The 21,579-nt window shown below is 53.1% G+C and overlaps 1 protein-coding gene across 3 annotated transcripts in view; it reads left to right on the forward strand.

Moving 5' to 3' along the window:
* The window catches only part of COL15A1 (collagen type XV alpha 1 chain), a 109,599-nt gene extending 90,628 nt beyond the window's left edge, over positions 1–18,971 (forward strand). For all 3 annotated transcript variants that reach the window (XM_045296602.1, XM_045296603.1, XM_045296604.1), the window contains 14 exons: positions 1,159–1,227; positions 1,355–1,396; positions 3,228–3,273; positions 5,245–5,325; positions 6,010–6,059; positions 6,171–6,272; positions 7,768–7,912; positions 9,898–9,962; positions 11,996–12,124; positions 12,244–12,303; positions 13,071–13,136; positions 15,084–15,269; positions 16,631–16,746; positions 17,843–18,971. In XM_045296602.1, coding sequence (XP_045152537.1) covers positions 1,159–1,227; positions 1,355–1,396; positions 3,228–3,273; positions 5,245–5,325; positions 6,010–6,059; positions 6,171–6,272; positions 7,768–7,912; positions 9,898–9,962; positions 11,996–12,124; positions 12,244–12,303; positions 13,071–13,136; positions 15,084–15,269; positions 16,631–16,746; positions 17,843–18,056 — 1,371 coding nt within the window. In that variant the 3' untranslated portion in view covers positions 18,057–18,971. The remainder of the gene's footprint in view (positions 1–1,158; positions 1,228–1,354; positions 1,397–3,227; positions 3,274–5,244; positions 5,326–6,009; positions 6,060–6,170; positions 6,273–7,767; positions 7,913–9,897; positions 9,963–11,995; positions 12,125–12,243; positions 12,304–13,070; positions 13,137–15,083; positions 15,270–16,630; positions 16,747–17,842) is intronic.
* Positions 18,972–21,579: the final 2,608 nt, after the last annotated feature.

The following is a 21,579-nucleotide window of genomic DNA, read 5'->3' on the forward strand; positions in this document are numbered from 1 at the left end:
GGATGGCAGGGCATCCGGGCAGCCACAGAGTCCAGGGTTAGAAGGAATTCTCAAGCACTCACTGTACATCAAAGGACCCTTGGTTACGAGTTGGGCTGTGATCCCCAAGGTTAGCAGTTCTAAGCCACCCGCCGCTCCATGGGAGAAGGACAGGTCTTTGTACTCCTGTAAAGAGTTCTAGTCTCAGAAACCCACAGGGGCAGATCTACCCTGTCCTCTAGGGTCATTGTGGGGTGTTTTTATTTATTGTTTTAGCTGTACATCAAGCAAAGGGCCTTGAAGGCCAGTCTCTCACTTAATCCTGACAGTAACCACCCCCACCATGAGACCTCTGTGGGGCCCTTGTTTTACAATGGAGGACACGGGCCGAAGCAAGTTGAGCTCATGCCCCTGATTGCCAGCCCCCGACGCAAACATGGCTCTTCGTTCTGGCTGCCGCTTCTCAGACACGCGCCACCCTGTTTCCACGTCCTGCACCCAGAAGTCGAGAAACGCCATTTGTTCGAAGCACCAGGGGGCGGTGGGTGGGGGGAGGATGGACTAACAAGAGTCAAACCTGCTGGCACTGTTAGGTTAGGCCAGAAACGGATGCCATGGCACAGCTTCTGCAGGAGCCCAGGGCCTCCCGCCTGCTGAGCGGAGCCTCCCGGCTGGCCACAGGAACCCGCCAGACCTCCAGGTTTGCGTGACGTTAAGGTCAGAGCAACCCAGCCTTTAGAACAGTTCTGCGGCCTCACACCAGTGAGCTGTCCTGCATGGGTAGGAGGCACCTGCCCACATGAAGGACACCCTCGGAACATCATCGCCTGTGGGCTGCTGGTGGGCAGAGAGGGGGCAGAAGCTGGCTTCCCGTCTCTGTTCGGCTGTACAGTCCTGGGTGCCCTTGCGCAGGCTGCTTTCTCCATGCTGAGCATCATTCCCTGCTTTGGTACAGCAGGATGAAAGTTGCCACTGGCTCTCCAGGCGCGGCTTGCCGCGCAGTGCCGGCTGCCAGGGAAGAAGTGCTCTGCAGGGGGCACTGGTCTTCCCAGGGCACAACTTCATCTGCTTGGCCATGCCGACTTCCCTCGTGGTGTTCCCAAGCCTGGGGAGGCTGCTGCAGCCGCCTCTGCACTGAAGACCCCCGCAACTCAGGAAGGACCTTTTTTCCTTCCTCAGGGACCACCTGGCTTACCTGGGCCTCCAGGCCCCCCGGGACCGCCTGGACCTATGATTAACATCAAAGGAGTAAGTGGGGTGGGGCCTGTGGTGGGGAGAGCATAGGCTGGTCATGGGGCTGGCCTTAGCTGGAGGGTGGGGTCCTGGGATGGTTGGGTGGGCTGATGAGTCACCTCTCTGTTCTCATTTCCCATAGGCTGTTTTCCCAGTACCTGCCCGGCCACACTGCAAGACGCCAGTAAGTAGACACGTGCCCCTTCGGAGCTTGTACCTAATGACCTGGGGCCCTGAGACATCCTGGACCTTCTAAGTGGGCACGCTGCCCGCGTGCTGCCTTTAAAGTATTTGAAAAAAGCCTCTTGTTATCATAGTGGGTGGCTTGGTGCCATAGTGGTTCCGTGTTAGGCTGCTAGCCTTAAGATCAGCGGTTCAAAACCACCAGCCGCTCCATGGAGAAAGAGGAGACTTTCCACTCCCATAGAGTTCCGGTCTCGGGAACCCTCAGAGGAGGTCTGTGACACAGAGAAGGACACCTCCTTGTCCTAGGTCACCTAGTGAGGGCAGGCGGAGCCAGGGACTTCTGACCATCAAGCAGATGCAGGCACTCTGAGCCTCAGTGTCTCCCAGCCAGCCTGTGGTGCTGCTGCCCATTTCTGTGGGGAGACCCAGGGAGAATGGCCTCCCATGAGTACAAGGCTGAGTCATGGAGCCACTCCCCCGACAAAGATGGACTGCTCACCCACCAAGTCCTCCGTGGCCTTGTGGACACGGGGATGAACTAGAGAGGCTTCGTCTCTGCCCCAGGGAGCTTGTAAATTATAACTGAGAAAGAGTCCTGGGAGCAGGGTCATGATTGTTGCTTGTGGGAGGAGGTGATGGTGTTTGAGTCACTGGAGTCAAGATGACATGGCCTCAACATGTGTCCACCTCAGGGGCACTGAGTCTCCACCACAGGCCAGGGGACGCCGAGACAGGCTGCTGAATGGGACACACCGTCACTAGCTCGCACCTGGGCACCAGGGTGCCAGCCAACCAGAAGGGGAGGACAGGGGCTTTCACACATTTCCATCGAAGAGCTTGGGAAATGGTCCTGAGAAATGCCCCAAAACCCAGGACAGCCCCTCTGAACTCCACGCCAATGCTCAGCTCACCGCCGGAGTGCAGGAACCTCATCAGTCTCACTGCCGGAGAGCAGCTTGGTCCTGAAACCTGCCCCCTCCTCCTCCCTCCTCCTCCCTCCTCCTCCCTGAGTCGAAGCTGACTCAGAGTGACCCTCTAGGATAGGGCTGCTCTGTGGGCTTCTTTCTTTATGGGAAGGGAAAGCCTCGTCTTTCTCCCATGGAGTGGCTGGCGGTTTTGAACCGCTGACCTTGTGGATCTCAGCCCAATGCATAACCATTACACCAGCAGGGCTCCTGGGGTTGCAGGTGGCTCTGCTGTGATAGGAGAGTGCAGGGATCTGCGCTGTGGGAAACCATGGGAAGGAATGCCGTCTAGATCAGCTGGGACTACAGACACCTGCCTCGTGGGGCTGGGGAGTCCAGAATAGCCTCCCCAAACCTGATACTCACCCCTTACTAAAGAACCACTCGGTTAGCATCTGTCCGTTATGCTCATCTTTCATTGTGCACATCGAAAAACTAACAGCTGGCCCAGATCACTCACTGGGGCACTTGGCGCCTCCCACACATGGGCCTAATGCTAAGGCTGAGCCTCGGAGGATCATGGTTGGCCAGACCAGCACTGCCTTGGCTTGGGGTCTACAAGTTCTAGGCTTCTTCCTTGGTGAGATTTGGGCCACTAGGACCCAGTTCTGTTGATGCCTGCCCAGCTACATGATGGGGCTCCCAACTCAAGGCCTGGGATGCCTCTTCATCCAGGACTGCAGAGGCCGGGGGAGAGATGGGGAGGGGGGCTCACTCTGGCTCCCCGCACTCCAGAGTCAAAGGAGAAAACCTTGCTCAATGACATTCCTACTCAGGCCACACCCCATGATGGTGGTGGCTACAGGCGCACACCAGCAGGAGCCCGGGTTTGTGACATGCGACCTCCCCTTTCTCTCCCTGCAGGTTGGTGCCCCGCATCTGGAGAATTCGGAGCTCATCACCTTCCATGGTACGCAGGACCTTCCCTTTCCATTTCTCTGGTGCAGCCCCTGACCCCAGGAGCTCTGCGGAAGGTGTCAGTGCTGGGTGCCCAGTAGGTGGTCGGGCAGGTCTGCCCGGGGGTAGCAGAGCCCGGAGCAGAACTGGGATGTTCTCCTCTGACCTGGTGGCCCCTCTATCTATTGCGTCCACCTGGGTCGTGCCTCCTATGTGGCAGGAAGTGCTTCCTTTGTTCAGAAAACCCCCAGTGATGCCTTCCTTCTCCTTGTGTGCTGCTGTCCCCAAGCACCGAGCTGAGACAGATGAGCCCTGCCTTGTTCCTGTCCCCCAGGCACTTAGAGTTGGTTAGGGGAAACCACTGGTAAAAATAATGATCATGCACCGTGCCAGGAGAGGGCCATGGGATCTCAGCAAGCCTCCTCCGGGCCAGCCGCAGCTGCAGGAACAGCATCACCTGGGAGCTTGTCGGAAATGCAGAACCTCTGTGCCCCACCGCAGACCTGATGAGTCCAGTCCTGCCTTTTGATAAGCTCCCCAGGTGTGATGTGTGTGAACAGCCAGTGGCAAGTAGCGCTGGCTTAGGGTGGTGACTAATAAATGTCATCGTGCTCTTGACCTCTTGGAGAGAATCCACTACACGCCGGAGAGGGGTGGACCACAAGAGAGGCTCCCGCGGGTGTGACCAAATAGCCATGAGATCAGGTATCCCCAGGGGCACTGCCCTGTAGCAGGCTGGGGGCAGAAGAGTCCAGCCAGAGGTGGGTACTGGAAAACAAAACTATTCCCCCTTTTAAGCGTTCAATCAAAAAGGGACAAATGGAGGGGTGGGACCCAGAGGCAACAGGTCATCCTGGATGTGACAGCCCCTGCTGAGCCCCACCCTTCCTCATGGTGAGTCATTGTCACTGAGCCCTCAAAGGAGCAGCAGTATTGGTGAGCTCCCTGGCCTCTCCCCTGACTGGACTCGGGCTGGAGGCAGGGGAGGCTCCACAGGCCCCACTGCCAGGTCCTTGGTCTCACGCAGCTCCCCCAGCATCCCTGGGGCCTTGTGTGATGCACCTGCGTCTTCCTGCTCAGGAAGGACTTGCTCTAGACCAGAGACGTGTTCAAGACACTCCGGAGGGCAGCGCCACACCCCACCCCACCCCTCTCGAGCTCAACTTCTTCCTCCCCCTTCAGAGGAGCCTGAGCCCGCAAACCTCATCACCCTTGGGTTCCCACCTCCAGGCTTCTGAGCACAGACGGCTTGATTGTTCAGGCCTCTCATGAGCCAGGCATTTTCAGGAATCTTGTCTGCTGGTCTAGCGGCCACCCCATTCTCCATGGTAGAGAAAGGAGGTCACTTCCACTCCCAAATGCTGGTCTCCTGAGAGGGCGGCCTCCTGAGCCCAGTCCCATAGAAAGAGCTGGAGAGAAAGGAGTGGCTGTCACTCATGTTCTGTAGAAATGGTGCTTTTCCCATGTCCTGTGGAGCGGTGGGCCACCAGGTGTGCTAAGTATGTGAGTGAAATCCTCCGATGTCCTGTGGGCCCCCGTCACCGTTCCAGACGGTTCCTGTCTTCCCCTCACACTGCAGCCCTGCTGCACAGGCTGATTGGAGCTGGAAGGCTGGTGCAGGGTGGAGCCCTATCTACATTCGAGGAGTTAATTGTAGCTTCTGTGGGGCTCTCCTGATGCTAATGATATAGCACTTGGTTCATCTCACCTTGTGTTGTCATTAGCTCTGTCTGGCTCCCTAGCGAAACCGAGCTTTTCAAAGTCAGGAATCAGTGTCTGATGCCTCTACCTGCATTCTTACCATCATTTAGCAAAGGGGTTCAAATGGAGTGGCTCCCCCGTGGGCCTTTGTTTCAGTGGACTCTGCTAAAGGGGCTTGGTTTGAAAACTTGTCTCAGAAAGCTGTGATTTTCTACGATTCTCCTTCCCCCACCCCCACCCCCAGAATTTGACTGTTACGGTTTTGTTTGTTTTTTTCTGGTAGGTGTTAAAGGAGAAAAAGGTGCTTGGGGTCTTCCTGGCTCCAAAGGAGAAAAAGGGGACCCAGGATCCCAGGGACCACCAGGTAGTCCAGCTCTTGTTTTAGATCTTGCCTTGGGGGTTATTCTGAAGAAATGCTACTGAGCCAGAGACTACCACAGATCCCGTGACTACCCTGACCTCAAGCGCCACAGAGTTCTAGAGAGACCCAAGAATCATGGGCACGGACTGTCCAAGGGTATCCAGAGACCGGAAGTTCTGCCCCTTCATGTTTCAGATATAAGACAAGGTCCAAAGAGGGCCAGAGACTCGTTCAAGTTGCCTCAGGATCTCAGGAACCAGAAATCCAAAGGACCGCTCTGCTGTCTGGTCCAGAGGCCGCCCCCACCCCCACCTTGGCGGGGAAGTGGGGTAGCTTCCCTCCGCGGGTGCTGGTCTTTGGAAAGGCATCCTTCTGCAACCCCCTCCCAAGGAAAGAGTTGGGGAGAAGGAGCCGTGGCTCTGGATCGATGGACATGGCGTTTCTCACGACCGTGGTGAATGTGGTGGTGGAGGCGGAGGCGGGCTGCCGTACAGGTGGCATTCTGCTGACCTTGTCAGTGCGGTACTAGGACCAGGACCCCTGTCTGCTGCCAAGTCATTGCCCACTCAGCCGAGCAGCTTGCTTCCTGTGGGATGTCACAGTGGCTACCCACTAGGAAGCTTTCATTGTTTATTTTGACGTTTCTGAAAACATGATACATGGATTTTATGAGAGTTTCCTTTTTAGGTCCTCCGGTGGATCCAACCTATCTGAGACATATTCTGAACAGTCTGAAGGTGAGGCTTTCTCACGAGACTCCAGGCCGGTGTTCCCAAGTCCTGGGGCTGACGTCAGAAACAAGCTCCCTCCCCCTCTCACTGAAATCATCCTGTGTTCTCTGCTTCCAGGGAGAGAATGGAGACAGGGGCTTCAAGGGGGAAAAAGGAGACTCTATGGGCCACTTCTTTGTGTCTGGGCCCCCAGGCCTGCCAGGAAGTCCCGGAGTGGTTGTAAGTCGTGACCCCTCCAGGTCATCTTCCTTGAGAAGTTAATGGCGTTCCCGAATAAGATTAGACAGTTGGCGAGCCAAGGGTCAGCCCTACTTCTATGAGCTGCAGAGCGCTTGGCTTGGGCATTAGCTAGCTCTCCTCTGAGACTTGTTTACTGATGTGGAGCTTTACTGAGGCCCATGGAGGCAAGGGCTGTGTTCACTCAGGTAACTCCAGGTCATTCACTACCCTGCTTTGTTCCTGTAAATGGGGAGAAACCCACTCAACGCAAAGGAGTTCTTAGTGGCGGGTGCATTAGATAACCGAGACAGAAGGATGAGTGGGGAGATGGTTTTCGAGGACCTAGTTGATCTGTAACACGGGTGGCCCCCCTTCATCTCATGGACTCTGGACACATCATGTGGAGGGACCCGCCTTGGAGCATCAAAGAGTGGGTGACAAGGGAACGACCTTCAGGGAGACAGACCAGCACAGTGGCCACCACAATGAGCTTGTCGTAGGGGTGGTGCAGGACTGGGCGGGGCTGCGCTCTGTCCTCTAAGGGGTGCTAGGGGTTGGAACCCATTCAGCGGCAGCTAACAGCAGCAGCATTGGGTTTGAAAGGCCAGCGTTCTCACCCAGAGGTGCCTCAGAAGAAATCAGAGGCCATCTGCTTCTGAAAAAGCAGCCACCGACTGCCCCACGTGGGATCTCCATGAGGCAGGATCAACTTGGCAGCTGGTGGATTTTGATTTGACCCTTCTGACATCACATTGAGGAAGGGGGGCTAGGAGGTATTCTCCAGGCCAAATTCTCCAGGCCAAAAGCTATGCCCTTCAAGAGAGTGTGAGCCAGTTGTTGACAGTCAGGAATCATCAGCCACTCTGGTCTCAGAGCTCATCATGAGCCAGCAAAGCCACGAGATCCAGGTTCCACCTCAAGCTCTGCTCTGATTTGCACGGTGGCCTTAGGAAAGGCCTTTCCGCTCTCGTGGCCTCTCGTGGCCTCGGTTTCTGCCCGTGGAACCTGCAGAAGCTAGAGTAGACGATCTCAGGGGCCCTCTGGCTCCAGGCGCTCAGCGTCTCAACCTGCTGAGTGGGCTGCTGCTCTATGGGTCTTGCCTCACCTTGAGTTGGGCCCAAGGTTGAGAGTGATGATGACGTAGCTGGTCACTACTGACTTCTTACTGAATGGTGGACACTCTACCAAGTATGAATTTGATCTCTCTGCTAAACATGCAGTGATCTCATTTGTATCTTCATAAGAATCCTATGTGGAAATGGTCCTATGCCATTTCCGAAGGTGGACACTGAGGCTCATTGAGGATCAACCACATGATTGAGTCCAGAGTTAAGAAGGGATGGGATCAGAAAGTACAGGCTTGGGTGATTTGGGTACTTCTTAACCAAGAGATCCAAACAGACGTCCACCACCAGACATCCTCGTTAAAGCGGTAAAAATGACCCTGGTGATTGATGTTGCTCTCTCCTCTGTGACTACCTTCTTACCTTAATAGGGCCAGAAAGGGGAGCCGATCGTCGGGCCCCAAGGACCTCCAGGTGCTCCTGGCCTGCCTGGACCCCCTGGCTTTGGAAGACCTGGCATCCCTGGGCCCCCAGGACCCCCGGGGCCCCCAGGACCTCCAGCTATCCTGGGAGCAGGTTGGTACTGTGAGCTGCCTCTCATGCCTGCTATCCCTGCTGTGTTCAGGTCACCACCTCCGGTAGGCTTCTCAGCGCTTTCAATAGCCCACACTGTCTAACAGAGGGCCGTGTCCTGGGTGCCAGTACCTGGACCGTAGGGACTGGGCAGCCGAGGATGTGGGTTAGAGACCACCTGACTCTCACAATGAAAATCTCTGAGCCTCAGTGTCTCAGGTGCATACTGGCGGAGAGAGAAGGGAATCTCCATGTATGAAACATTTACCAAGTACTGACACTCCACTGGTCACGCTACTACATTATTTTACTAAATTTGTATAATAGTTTTTAGAGGGATATGCTAGACTCCCAATATTACAGGTGAGAAAAGTGAGGCTCAAAAACACTCAGGAACCTTTCCAAACTTACACAGTGAACAAGAGTTGCCTATGGAATCAGGACCAAGATCAGTATAGCTCCAAAGCGTGGCTTGCTTTCACTACCTCCAGGTTGGAAACCAGTACTCCTCACAGCAGGCGCTGCAGTCAGTGGTTTGATTGTTGCCTGGGTTGGTTCGAGTCCGGCGTGGGAAGCACAGAAAGGGCAGACTCGCATCCACCGTGTTTGGGACCCTGAGCGTGGGGGTGGGGGGGGGGGCGTTTACCGTCGCTATGGGGCTGGGGCTTTGACATTGGAATGGATTCTGTCTTCATGTGACAGAAACTAAAATCAAACTCGATTGAGAAGGAACACTGACTGGATGTGGAGGAAGTGAGCAGTCAATTTTCGAAGGGGGCAGACCTACAGCTGGACTGTGGGCACTCAACCACGTCGGGGGCCCTCCGACCTTCTCTGATCTTGACATCTGGCTCAGGCAGCTTCAGGTGTGCTTCCCACGGTACACCACACCCTCCCCATGTTGGGAAAGATGCCTACCTAGAATTAGCTTCTGCCATTAAGTGGAACTCCTGGCCTTCGTTCTCAGTTTTAATTTGAAAAGCCCTGGCAGAGGGTATCACAGGGGCGTGCATTCTGATGGCCTGTCTTGGCCCAGGTGCCACCAGCCTTGGGCCAATACTGTTTGTCAGGGGTAGAAGAAAAAGCTTCGCATCGAATCATGCCAACTCTTTCCGAAGCCCAAACTCCTGAGAAAAGACCTCGCTATAAATAATACCTCTTTATTTGCCTGAAGGAAGACTTTTTATTGGGGAAAACCCTGGGCTCCTAGAGAGCTCAAGGACGTCCTCAAGGATCTGTCAACCCCCGGATTTTTTGTGGGAACCCTGTGTGTATGTGCATGCATTTGAAGGAAGGAGGCGATAAACTTGAACTGGCTTTGAAGGGCCTGTGACTCTTCCAAAGCTAAGAACACTGCTGAATGCTGCAAAGTTTGCAAGCACACTCACGGTAGGTAAGGTCACTCCCTCCTCACCCCACCCCGCTGAAGGAGAGAGGATGCCTAGTTACATTTCACAGATAAAGAAATTAAGGACCAAAGAGCTTGCATTTACCCAGGATCGCACATCTGGGAATTGACCGGCACGTGGCTTAAATCTATGTCCCTAGTCCTAAGGCCTGGGCGTCTGTCACGGCACTGTCCTGCCCGCCTTCTCCAGTCTAGCGTCTTCTCCTTCTCTTGAGCCTACATCCTCTCTCAGGGGACATGTGCTGGTCTTTGGGGGGAAGTAAATTGTATCCATCGGGACATTTGCAGATGCATGGGGCAGAAAACTCAACTTCAACTGGCTTATTCAAACAACATCCAAACAGAGTTTGTTCACTTACCAGACTGACAGTTGTAGGTTTGGCTTCATCCGGACTTCAGTCAAGAATCCCAGCTCTTCCCTGGACCGGTCAGTGTGGCCTGGGTCCTATCCTGGGCCCAGAGCCTCCACGATGCAGTTTCAGAGTGGATTGCTTAGCAGCGCTGTGAGAAGGGCGTGAACCTTCCTCTCTGCATTTCCAATGAGTGTGTTTTGTGCCTGCCCCTTTCTGCTTTCTCTCAGCTGTGGCCCTTCCTGGTCCTCCTGGCCCACCAGGACAACCCGGGCTTCCTGGATCCAGAAACTTGGTCAGTACTGAAACCAGTGTATATTTCTTATTTCTGCTTTTGATGAATTGACTTAAAAACCTGCCTCTAGTGTTTAGAAATAGTGGTTACACACTGGGCTGCCAACGACAAGGGTCAGCAGTTAGAAACCACCAGCTGCTCTGCGATAGAAGGGCTTTCTACTCCTCTAAAGAGTTACAGTCTCCAAAACTCATGGGGGGGTGGGGGGGGGGGCGCAGTTCTGTCCTGCCCTGTAAGGCCACTGTGAGTCGGCATCACTTGATGGCAGTGAGCTTTTGAGAATATGCGCTTTACAACTGGCACGCATTTTATTTGGGAATGAGACCTCCATGAACATAGAATTAACACAACAAAACCGTGTGTGACTTGGAAATCCAAATCCAAATGTTGAATAACAACTCAAACAGATGAAATGTGAGGAGATGATGTTTTGAATCTGAAGACGTCTAAGCACTGTGAGCAGTGTCTGTGATCTATTCAGATGACTTCCCAAGGAATCATGTATTATTTAAGTTCCATTCTTCTAACCCATAACTGGCTAAGCTGTAACAAGCCCTGATGATGTAGTGGTTCCCAATGAGCTGCTAACAGCAAGGTCAGCAGTTCGAACCATCTGCTCCTCCATGGGAAAAAGACAGGGGTGTCTACTCCTGTAAATAGGCACAGTCTCAGAAACTCACGGGCATAGCCCTGTCCTGTCCCCTGGGGCTGCTATGAGTTGTCTTCCACTCGATGGCACTGAGGGAGGGAGTGATAACAAGAATCCATCCTATTACATCACATCGACACACGTGTTCTTCGCTGGTCCTGGGACTGGCCAGTCCTTCTCTGTACTGTTAGAGGGTGTTGCTTACACATTCGCCTGCAGGCGCTGGACAGAGCAGAGAAACGACTGCAGGGCACCAAAGACGGACAGCTAGAAGGCTCTCAAGGCCATCAGGAGTCCTACGAAGACTCTGATCTTTGCTGGATTTCAGTCCAGAATTGTCTAACAGAGCTCTCTGGAAGATGATGGGATTGTGCCAGCTGATCACTTTGGGGGAATTTCTCAGCCATTTTGATGCAGAAGGTCATTCAAGGCTAGTTGAGTATTTTCAGCATCTTTCTCAGTGGAGATGGGAAGTGGAGGGGGCATGCAGCACTCTACCTCTTTCGGCTGAGATAGCTCTTCGACTTCGTAGACTGTCACAGCCTCTGTGTTGGCCTCTAGATGTGCCAAGACGGCTGTCTACCTTTGGCAGTTTTCTAGACAGAGAAGTGACGGGCTACCCTTTGGGATCACGTGCTTAATCAAAACCCAGCTAGGCACAAGATTTCTAGACCCGCTTGCTGGCCTTTCATGTTTTATTTTTATTTCCTTTCTTTCCACGTGAAAAAAAAAAAGAACTATTTAAGGAACCGCAGGAGATAACACCGTTTTAAAACGGCAGTGTCACTGAGTGGCTGAAGAAAACAAACCAAAAAAAGACCCCACGTCAGGTCACCGTGCCAGTAATTGTGCTGGTGCCCAAACCCAGCAGCCCTTCCTGCTCATAGAACTGGCGTGTCTGGGGACTCACAAAGCCCTGCCTCCTCTGCTGCCCATGGGTAAACTCTTTATCGTTTAGATGTGTGCTTCCAAGTCCTTCCTAGCTGCGTTTTCCCCCAAAGAGGGCCTTTCGTCGAGAAGGAAGCCCCGGGTCTATGAGTGGCACAACAGCGAGGCCTTCTTATTGGCCGTGAGGGTCTGGCTCCTATCTGAGTAGACAAACTCCCCAAACCAGACTCTCTGTCACAGAGTGCATTCCAACTCACAGAGACCCATGGGACAGAGTGGAACTGCCCCTTGGGGTTTCCAAGGCTGTGCATCTAAAAGGGAGCACCAAGCCTCATTTTTCTTCCCTGGAGCCGCTGGTGGGTTAGAACTGCTGACCTGACAGCTTAGCAGCCAACCACCCCCAGGCCTCCTTTGACTTCACAAAGGGCCGGCTTTTCCGATTGTGCCCCTGCTCCCGTGATAAGTGCCATGTGCGGGATTTCAAATGCTCTGACAGGTCACCGCGCTCAGCAGCATGGACGAGATGCTGCAGAAGGCGCACCTGGTGATAGAGGGGACCTTCATCTACCTGAGGGACAGCACTGAGTTCTTCCTACGCGTCAAGGATGGCTGGAAAAAACTGCAGGTAATTCTGAACCTCCCTTTCACGCAAAGCCCCCCACGCCCTCCAAGAACCGCAGTCTGTGCCTAGAAATGCCCTTTCCCGGCCGGGGCCGCCTTCTCACTGTCCCGTTTGCCTTAAAGCTGGGAGAACTGATCCCCATCCCTGCGGACAGCCCTCCACCCCCTGCGCTTGCCAACAACGTGAGTATTCCGCAGCTTGGCTGCTCCTCCCTCTGCGTGTCGGCATTTATGAGTCCCCTGGACTGACACCAAGTCCCCAGACTCTGCCTGGTTTCACGGCTTATAGATGCCCAGAAGTTACCAGGAGGACACTCAGAAGAGAGAGCTGGACTCAGAGGCGGTTCTGCCCGTGTAGTTGCTGAATTCCGACTTGGCCTTGGTTCCACTCAGTCCAGTGACATCACTGATTGGTGTGGGCCAGGGGCCGGCAAACTGCGGTCCTGAGCCAGAGTCGGCTCTTCCCGTACCCACGTGGGGCTCTGAAGTAACATGGCAAATGAAACTATTGTAGCTAGGGCAGAGTCCAGCTGCCATCTAGGAGAGATCTTGAACTTCCACACTCTGAGGCTTCTTGGCTTGAGAAGCCTATCAGCCTACCTTGCCCAGTGTCCATCCCGACAGCGGCTCCCGAGCCAGGTCCTGTGGTCCCCATCTTGCTATGAGCAAACAGTCTTTGAGGGGGAACTGGCTCTGTTATGTGAGCAGGGTGTCCCAGGCACGGTCCTCTGCGTCCTGGGTTCAGGCTTCTTTCTAAAAGACGTGAGGTCACCCCCTCCCCTTCTGAGGCCCATGGGTCTGCTGGAGCCTGAGCCTCTGCACCATCACGAATGGTCCGAACACAGTGACAGATACCGAAGAAAGTACCTTCTGAAAAAACAATGCTGTACTAGCACGGCAGTGTCCTGCTCACCGCCCCCGCCCCTGTTTTGTCTTTCTCTACCTAACAGCCATATCAGCATCAGCCGCAGCCCCCACTGCCGCCCATTTTCAGTGCCAACTACGAGAGGCCCGCAGTAAGTACAACGCACGCGCTGACTCAGCGGGCAGTTCCTGTGTTTCTGTGACGCCGCGCCAGGGCCTGGGCTGGTACATAGTTTCCACTGCCCAGATGCTTACAGAGTAGTGAGAGAGGCAAGGGATAGATGTTTTGATCAAAGATCCTATAAAAGTCCTCCTCGGAAGAAGAGGATGTGGAAAAGGATTTCAAATTCCCCACGGAATCCAGACTTTCTGGAGTCGTTGAAGCTGGATGAGGCCCTGAAACAATCGGTCCTCTTTAAACCTTAAACCCAAACTCATCCCGAAATTCTTCTCTGAACCGAGAAGACTGCTTATTTTAACCGGTAAAGCACATCTGTTTCGAGCAGTGTGCGCTGTAAAGTATTGTCTATGTGAGATCAGAGGGACAGTGGCCATCGGAAGAGTTGGACGGTAAACCTGGGGATAGTGAGTGTGAGATGATGGTGGTGAAATGGGGAGCAAAAGGCTAACGGGGAGAGTTGCACAACTTGAGGAGAGTAACCGTTGTCCCAGGACTGCATGCAGAAACTGTTGAAGGGGTGTATGCATGGCTGTGCGTGCGTGCACACACGCAAAAAGGGAAAGACTGGCTGCTCTAATAAGGTGGGGTAAGCGGTGTGGGCATGACCAGCAGTGGTAGGTTAGAGAAATCTGTGAGGAAGAGGTGCGACCTAAGACTCAGACTCTGAGCTAAGACCTGAAGGAGAGTCGGGAGCAGGCGTGAGCGGGGCGGAAGGCGGCGGCGGCACAGAGCTGTGGGCTGGTGGAGGGCAAGGGGAAGCACTGTGTAGCGCTCTAATTGCAAGTACTCCCGCGTAGCCAAGAAGGGAGACATTCTGTCTGCAGAGAGCAGCCAGAGTTAGTCATCGAGGGTTTGTGAGGCAAGCGAAGGACTTTTCAGTGGGCAATAGAGAGCTAATGAAGGGCTATGGGCAGCACAGAAACCAGAGAAAAGTACCACAACGTCCTGCCCCACCAAATGGGGTTCCTTCCCTGTCCTTCGACTTCGGGCAACTAAAAATATTTTTTTCTTTTCTGGCAACTTGGACCCTTCCTGCACTCTATGCTGATGAGATAAAATAACCTTGTTTTAGTCTCGAATATACTCACGTAACTAGCAGGTATATGCATATCATGTGCATCGCATGCATAAGACACTGAAATACAAGGGGAGAGTGTAGTCTGCAAAACTTTGTAAGGCACGTGTTACTTTGTGTAAAAATTGTGGTCTGGTACTCCGGAGATGAGGCTGAGGAGGAGGGGTGAGTGGTCTCGGGTTGTGCAATGTGTTCTGAAGGCCCAGCCGCAGGGAGTGGGAAAGAGAGCAGGAGAGGATGCTGGGTTTGGGGAGAGAGGTGGTGCAGGAGAAAGCAAACTATAAAATGCTTTGAGTTTGGGCTGCTGCCCAAAGTGGCAAGGATGTGTGGGTAGGGTTATCATCCGACCCCTAGCTTCCCAAAGCAGCTACCCAGCTCCCTTGATAATAAACGCCCTGCCTTTCCTTCTTGAGCCCAGGCCTATGAAGGAGATAGAAGAAGGTGCAACAAAGCATCAGGCAGGTAGCTAGCTAGAGCCTGGGACCTAAGAGCCAAGCTGGCTTGAGATCTCTGCTTTGTCCAGGAATCTGGGCTCTGGGCACCCAGCAGTTTCAAACCCATGGCCCACGGGCCGATCCAAGGAGCCAGTGTAAGGAGGGCATTTCTGCCATTGAACGCTGTGTACAGCGAGGGCACGCTGCTTTGGGAGACCCCTTGCTCTCCTTCCCTGGAGATGCTCCAGCAGGGATGGAAATCCTAACCACAAGCGGGAGCTGAATAAGACAACTGCAACTCCTCCACCCTAAGGAGTCTGGGCCCTTGTCAGGGTCCCCAGCTGGTTCAAGGGGATGGTGTTTGCCCCTAAGTCATTGACTGCAGCGTCTTTTCTTTCACGGTTCCCAGCTGCACTTGGTGGCTCTGAACACTCCGGTTTCTGGGGACATTCGTGCCGATTCGCAGTGCTTCCAGCAGGCCAGGGCTGCAGGGCTGCTGTCCACCTACCGGGCATTTCTGTCCTCCCATTTGCAAGATCTCTCCACAATTGTGAGGAAAGCAGAGAGGTACAGCCTGCCCATAGTGAACCTCAAGGTAAGGATGAAGGAGTGTTCCCATGGCCTTCTGGGTGTGCGGGTCAGCCGAAGGACCCTCGGCTGCTGCCTCTCATGACATTGTCAGAAGAGTGCTGGTTCAAAGTCCACCTCTGACCCCTATAGACTGTGTAATTTGGGGGCCAATCACTTACCCTCTCTGGGCCTCGGTGTTCTTGTATATTTATACTGGCCCTTTCTGCTTGGGTGATCTTGCCAGCCTTTCTGTTTATAGGGTTTTATTTTACAGTTTATAAACCACTATCCAAGGAGGTCTGGTGGCCCAGTGGTTAAGGGTTTGGCTGCTAACAGAAAGGTCAGTGGTTCAAACCCAGCAGAAGCTCTGCAGGAGAAAAGAGCTGGCCGTCTGCTCATTAAGACTCACAGCCTAGGAAACCGTGTACAAGGTGGCTGATTTAGGATCCACTTGAGGATGCCCAACGGCAGTCTCATCCTCCTAAGAGAGGATGGACGGAGAGGAAATGGAAGCTCAGAGGAAGAAAAGTTTCCTTAAGCCCATGGAAAACCAGGCTTAGCTTCCCTGGCTCCTGCACCTAGGCTCTTTGTTCCAGCCCAGGATAGCTGTGAGCATGGTCACCAGCCCCTGCACCTAGGCTCTTTGTTCCAGCCCAGGACAGCTGTGAGCATGGTCACCAGCCCCTGCACCTCGGTTTGGTGCTTTCTGTGCATCTAAGCTGCCAAAGCTAGCTATGCCCCTGTCCCCCTTTACTGGCCACCTGCCTTCAAACATGGCACAGAAGCAGCTGTCTTCTTTGAGACTGAAGAAGGACAGTTGAGCCACTGTGCATACACATCCTCCGCCCTGACTACATCCCCAAGGTGTGTGGAGACCCTTCGGTCCCGATCACCCAGGATTTTGACTTAGCTAAAAGGTCCCCTACTGACCCCACACCAGCATTTGCGTCCCCTCTCCCGGGGTTCTGCCCGACAAGTCACCTCCTGGATGCACTGGTTTTCAGGGCCTCTCCACAAGGGCCCCTCTGTGAAGGAGGATGGAGGTGTTTGTCTCCACCTCACCTGCAGTGCAGAGTGGCACAGGAGCCTGTACACATTTGAAGCTCAGCACAGAATTTAGAAAATAAAGACCTAAAACGCACTTTTGATCGAGAGGAGCCTCCTACCCATAAGCGCTAAGAGAAAATAAGAGATCCAGGCCAACAGGCAGGGTTCAAGGAAGGATCGCAAATCAGTCCACAAGCATTTCCAGAGCCCCTGCTCTGCCTGAGCTCTGGAAATGGTGTTGGGAACTTTGGCATGTGGGCCTGGAAGGAGGAGGAAAAATCTAGTCAAGTTTTCATGCAGCTTGGGGGGTGATTCTAATGCAGTGTTTTGTGTCCACAGGGCCAACTACTTTTCAATAATTGGGACTCAATTTTCTCTGGCCATGGAGGGCAATTCAATACTCACATTCCGATATATTCCTTTGATGGCCGAGACGTGATGACGAATCCTTCTTGGTAAGTGGTGGTGGACCTCCTTGTGATGTAGAGCACCACAAGCCAACCATGGGGTGCCGCCGTCGCCGTCCCTCTGGAAGGTGGCCAACAAGGCGTCTCAATGAGGTGACTGAGGGGGCCAAGGCTCAACATGAAACCTGGGCTGACTCTCTTCCATTCTCTGAGCCTCAGCTGCCTCGCCTGTAAAATGGGCAAGGTAATCATGTCCCATGAATAGCATGCGTATGTGTGGGACCATCGAGTATGCAGTCAGCACTCAATCAGTGATGCTAGTCCTGGAGATTGTATAACTGTGAGTTACAAACTCCAGTGCCTTTTAGAATAGAGCAGCTCAGCAAGCCTTTCGGAAGGAGCAGTAATAAACATCCGTAGCCCCACCCTGCTCCTTGCCAGGACAGACAGGCACAGACCAACGACAGTCCTAGGCAGAATACTATCGTGAGAGCGTGAAGACTCAGACAACATGATAGGAACATGAAGGAGAGAGTCCTTTTTATTTGGGGACAAGGTAGCTCTGGGGGCACATTGCTTAAGTGCTCAGCTGCTAGCGGAAAGATCTGCAGTTCAAATCCACCCAACGCTCCCTAGAGGAGAAGACCATGCAGTCTGCTCCCCTAAAGATCCCTGCCTAGAACACCCTGTTGGGCAGTAGTCCTACTCTTGTCTGACCGGTGAGCTTGCTATGACTCAGAATGGACTTGATATCACAGAGCAGCAGCGCCTTGGGGCAAGCACCAGGGAAAGACTTCTCGGGGGAGGAAGCACGGAAGCCTTCATGGGACTTTTAAAGCTGAGGAGACACTGGGCTGTACGTGAAAGAGAGGCCCCTACAGGTTAAGGAGCCTCGTGCATGAGCCAAGGTTCAGATTCACGACAGCAGGGTCTGGTTTGAAAACAGACTCTGGTTTGAAGACTGCGTGTTCAAAAAGTTGAAAAGGGCCATGAGGGTAGGAGATTGTTGGGGTGGGGGTAGAGGGGTCTCTCCACGAAGGGGTAAAGGAGCCTGACCCTTGATGCCCTAGCCTTATGCTCACTCACACACTGAGAGGGCAAAGGAGTGCGTTCCCCACGGTAACACAGCCTAACTGCATTCTAGGCCCGAGAAGATCATCTGGCATGGCTCCAGCGCCCACGGCATCCGCCTTGTGGATCACTACTGCCAAGCGTGGCGGACCTCGGACATGGCCGTCACGGGACTCGCCTCCCCGCTGAGCACGGGGAAGCTTCTGGACCAGAAGGCATACAGCTGTGCCAGTCGGCTGATTGTCCTGTGTATCGAAAACAGCTTCATGACTGACGCTCGGAAGTAGCCAACGACCTTCCAAAGATGCCTAAACGTGGTCCAGCTTCCTTGTGTGAAAAGTTGACACTGACATTTCAGATGTTTAAATGTTGTAAATATGACAGTGTTTTTTTAAAATTACACATTCATCACAACAGCAACCAAAGAAAACATACCTCAATACGCTCAAAACTGAAGTGATAAGGGACTTAGATCAAAGACAAAATCCGATCCATATATTGGTGCTAGACTCTGCAGGAAACCTCATGCAGTCGGTAGGACACTCGCCCCGGCCAGGTTAAGGGCAAGTTAAAAAAAAAGGCCATGCATGGCCTTCTGCACACTGCATCCTTCAAGAAGTGATTGCTTCCTTCCAACCAACCGTTGCGATTGAGTGCAAGATGTGTTTCATGTTTTCTTTCCAAGCCAGTGTTTAGAAACGTGACCCGTACCTAAGTTATGTGCAGACTAACCATATGCTTTGTTCTCAAACAGCCACCCATCATCTGCAACGGCTCTTCATACACCCCCAGACACAAAACTGCTCAGCGATCCTATTGGTCCTTGCAGACATTACCAGACTTTAATGTTTTCCTCTTTAACAGCATTGCTACGGGGCTTTGGGGGTTTTGTATTGTTACGCGATCATATGTTAGTATGGCTTCTGTTTATAGAACTGACTTGCTGGAGAAGTCGAGACTCCAAGTGATCTGAAATGAACAAAGAAACAGCATGGCATCCCGACATTCCCCTCGCCCGCCTCCCCCCACCCCAGTTTACTCCTGATGCCGGGACTTTCATTTGGCAACTCTTGAATTATAACTGTACCTTTTCCTGAGACCAAAAGGCCCCAGGGATGAATTTTCTGAGGCACCTGTCTCTTCGTGCTGTACACATTGATCATTTTTCCATGTAAGTGACATAAAAACATCTTTTCCAGGCACGTTCTGCTGGTTGACTTATTTCACCCCCTTGTCTCTTGGTTCTCCACCCTTGACAGGAAGCCAGCCTGGGCTGGGCCCTTCCATGTGCGTTACCCACTGCAGTCGCTATGGAGGCATTGGGCCCGTGTCCGCCCTGCGTTGCTGGGGAGAACCGTGGTCCACAGGGGTCCTGTGGCTGTGACTTTTCAGAAGCAGATTAAACCTTTCCCCGGAGACATCCCTAGGTAGATTCAAACCTCCAACCTTTCAGTTGGTAGCTGCACAGGGAACCGTTTGCACCACCCAGAGACTCCTGGCCACTCAGGAAATGAGCAGGGACCGAGACGATCTTTCCAGCATACTCATCTGCTCCTACCCATCGACTCCCACCGGGAGGCTCGGTGCATAGAAGAGCCCAACACTGATAGAGGGTGACTCGGCTACTCCCTCGGGGAATGACTTGGAACAAGGCTGCCTCTCTCTCTCTCTCAGGTAGACTTGGCTGAAGGAATCTCATATCAGCACCCAATTGTTAACCATCAGACTTCCTATACCACTATGTCCCATTTACTTTTCATAATAATCCTGCAAGGGAGGAATGCTTGTTTCCACTTTGCAAATGGAAGGAAAAAAGTTCTGAAGTGAGGCTTGGGGAGTCACTTGTTCCCCAGTCATATGCTGGTGAGTGGTGGGGTGGGTTTCAGACTCCGGGTTTCTCATTCCAGGATCCAAGATGTTTTCAAGAAATCACCATTCCAGGCTCCCTCCCAGACCTGTGACTTTCTGTCTCTTGGTCTGACCCTGAAGGATAGATATGCTCACCAACCACGTGCCCTGCTGGGACAGGTCCTCTGATTCAGCCAGGCTGGTTCGTAAATTCTCACAGTGGCTTCACCCTGATAATCCTTGGAGTGTCAAGGTCATTGAAGAGAGGGGGGAAAGGACAGACAGCCCAGAACTTCCACTTCCAAACTGGCTGCCATCGGGTAGGTGCTGATTCATGGCTGCCCACTGTGGGTTTCTGAGACTGTAACTGCTTACAGGAGTAGAAAGCCCAGTCTTCCTCCCAAGGGGCTGCTGCTGGTTTCAAACTGCCGATCATGCAGATCTCAGGTCAAGGTCTTGGGATTTCCTAGCTAAGGTGTCATGGGTGGCATTGATTATAGGTTGGAAAGCCCCGGAAGTGAATTGTCTGGGACCAGCCCCGCTGCTCAGTGACTCCAGCTGTGTGTGTGGTGGTGGGGTTGGCGGTCTGGTGATGGATCAGAGCCACAGGGAACAGGCGAGGAGGCCGTGGGGTCAAGAAACGAAGACGCAGTTCAGCCAGAGCTCACCATGGCCAGCGGCACAGACAAGCGAGTGCTGGGGGAGGTGAACTCCCCCCTTCCCCCAACCTATCAAGTAGCAGGATGTCCTGGGTCCTCTTTGGAACTCAGGGTCCTGGGAAGCTTAGGCAGGGTGCAATCAGACTAAGGATCAAACTAACTCCTGTCCATCTGAAGGGATCCCACCTATTGCTGATTGAATTATGACCACCTATTGCTGATTGAATTATGATGGATTGCACCACTAACCATCCAGGAGCCCAGGAGTCATTTATTTTTTCATCCCTTCTTTTACTGAAGACCTTCAACAGGGCTGCTGCTATTGCTATCAAGTGAGCCTGACGCTGGCGGCCCCCTAAGCAACAGACAGAACATTGTTGGTCCTGTGCCCCCTTGACCAGAACTGGCAGACTCCATTCTGTTGGCGTCACTGTGCCTTGTGAGTGCGTCCCAACCCAGGGGTCTCGTTTGTTCAGTAGCAGATGATCAGAGTCTGCCCTTGTGATCCATGTTTTTTTCATCAGATAATTTTAGGAAATAGGTCACCAGGCCTTTCTTCCTATGAATTATAGTCATCAACAACCATAAAATAAGTGTCAAGAAGTTCGACAAAGTCTACATAGTTCCCTGATGACGACTTAGATTTTTATCAATGTCGAAATCTTTCTAAGACCATCTTGGGGTCCTATGAAGGCACCAGCTCACTCCTCCATGCTGATCTCCCACCTTCTAGCCCAGGGGTTCTCAACCTTTCTCATGCCATGACCCTTTCATACAGTTCCTCATGTTGTGGTGACCCCCAATCATAAAATTATTTTCGTTGCCACTTCATCACTGTCATTTTGCTACTGTTATGAATCGGGTGACCCCTGTGAAAGGGTTTGACCCCAAAAGGGGTCATGACCCACAGGTTGAGAACCGCTGCTCCAGCCTCCACCCAAGAAAGAGAGCTGCCCTCGGCCAGTGTGTCCATCCGCGTTCCCTCTGAGAGGAGGGTTCACTTGCAGGTCGCTTGTCTGGGAGGTGATCTCCAGAAACACTAGTGGAGGAGTGAAAAGAGAGAGCGGGGAAAGACAGATGGACTTTGTTTGCGAACAGCCATCTGAGATGCAACTCTCTCTCTTCTCGTCCAGAGCAAAGAAACGCCAAGAAAATCAATGACCCAAGTAAGCGTTTGGTCCCAAGGACTGAGGGACCACACACGCCACAGCCTCTACTCCCTGGCAATCAGAGGAGCCACACGGTGCCGGACCACCACTGCTCTGATCGCGATCACAACGGAAGGTTCTGAGCAGAGAGGGGA

This window comes from Echinops telfairi, unplaced genomic scaffold (assembly GCF_000313985.2).
Source record: "Echinops telfairi isolate 266 unplaced genomic scaffold, ASM31398v2 ScPeMD7_7410;HRSCAF=8448, whole genome shotgun sequence".
In the NCBI taxonomy this organism is placed as follows: Eukaryota; Metazoa; Chordata; class Mammalia; order Afrosoricida; family Tenrecidae; genus Echinops; species Echinops telfairi.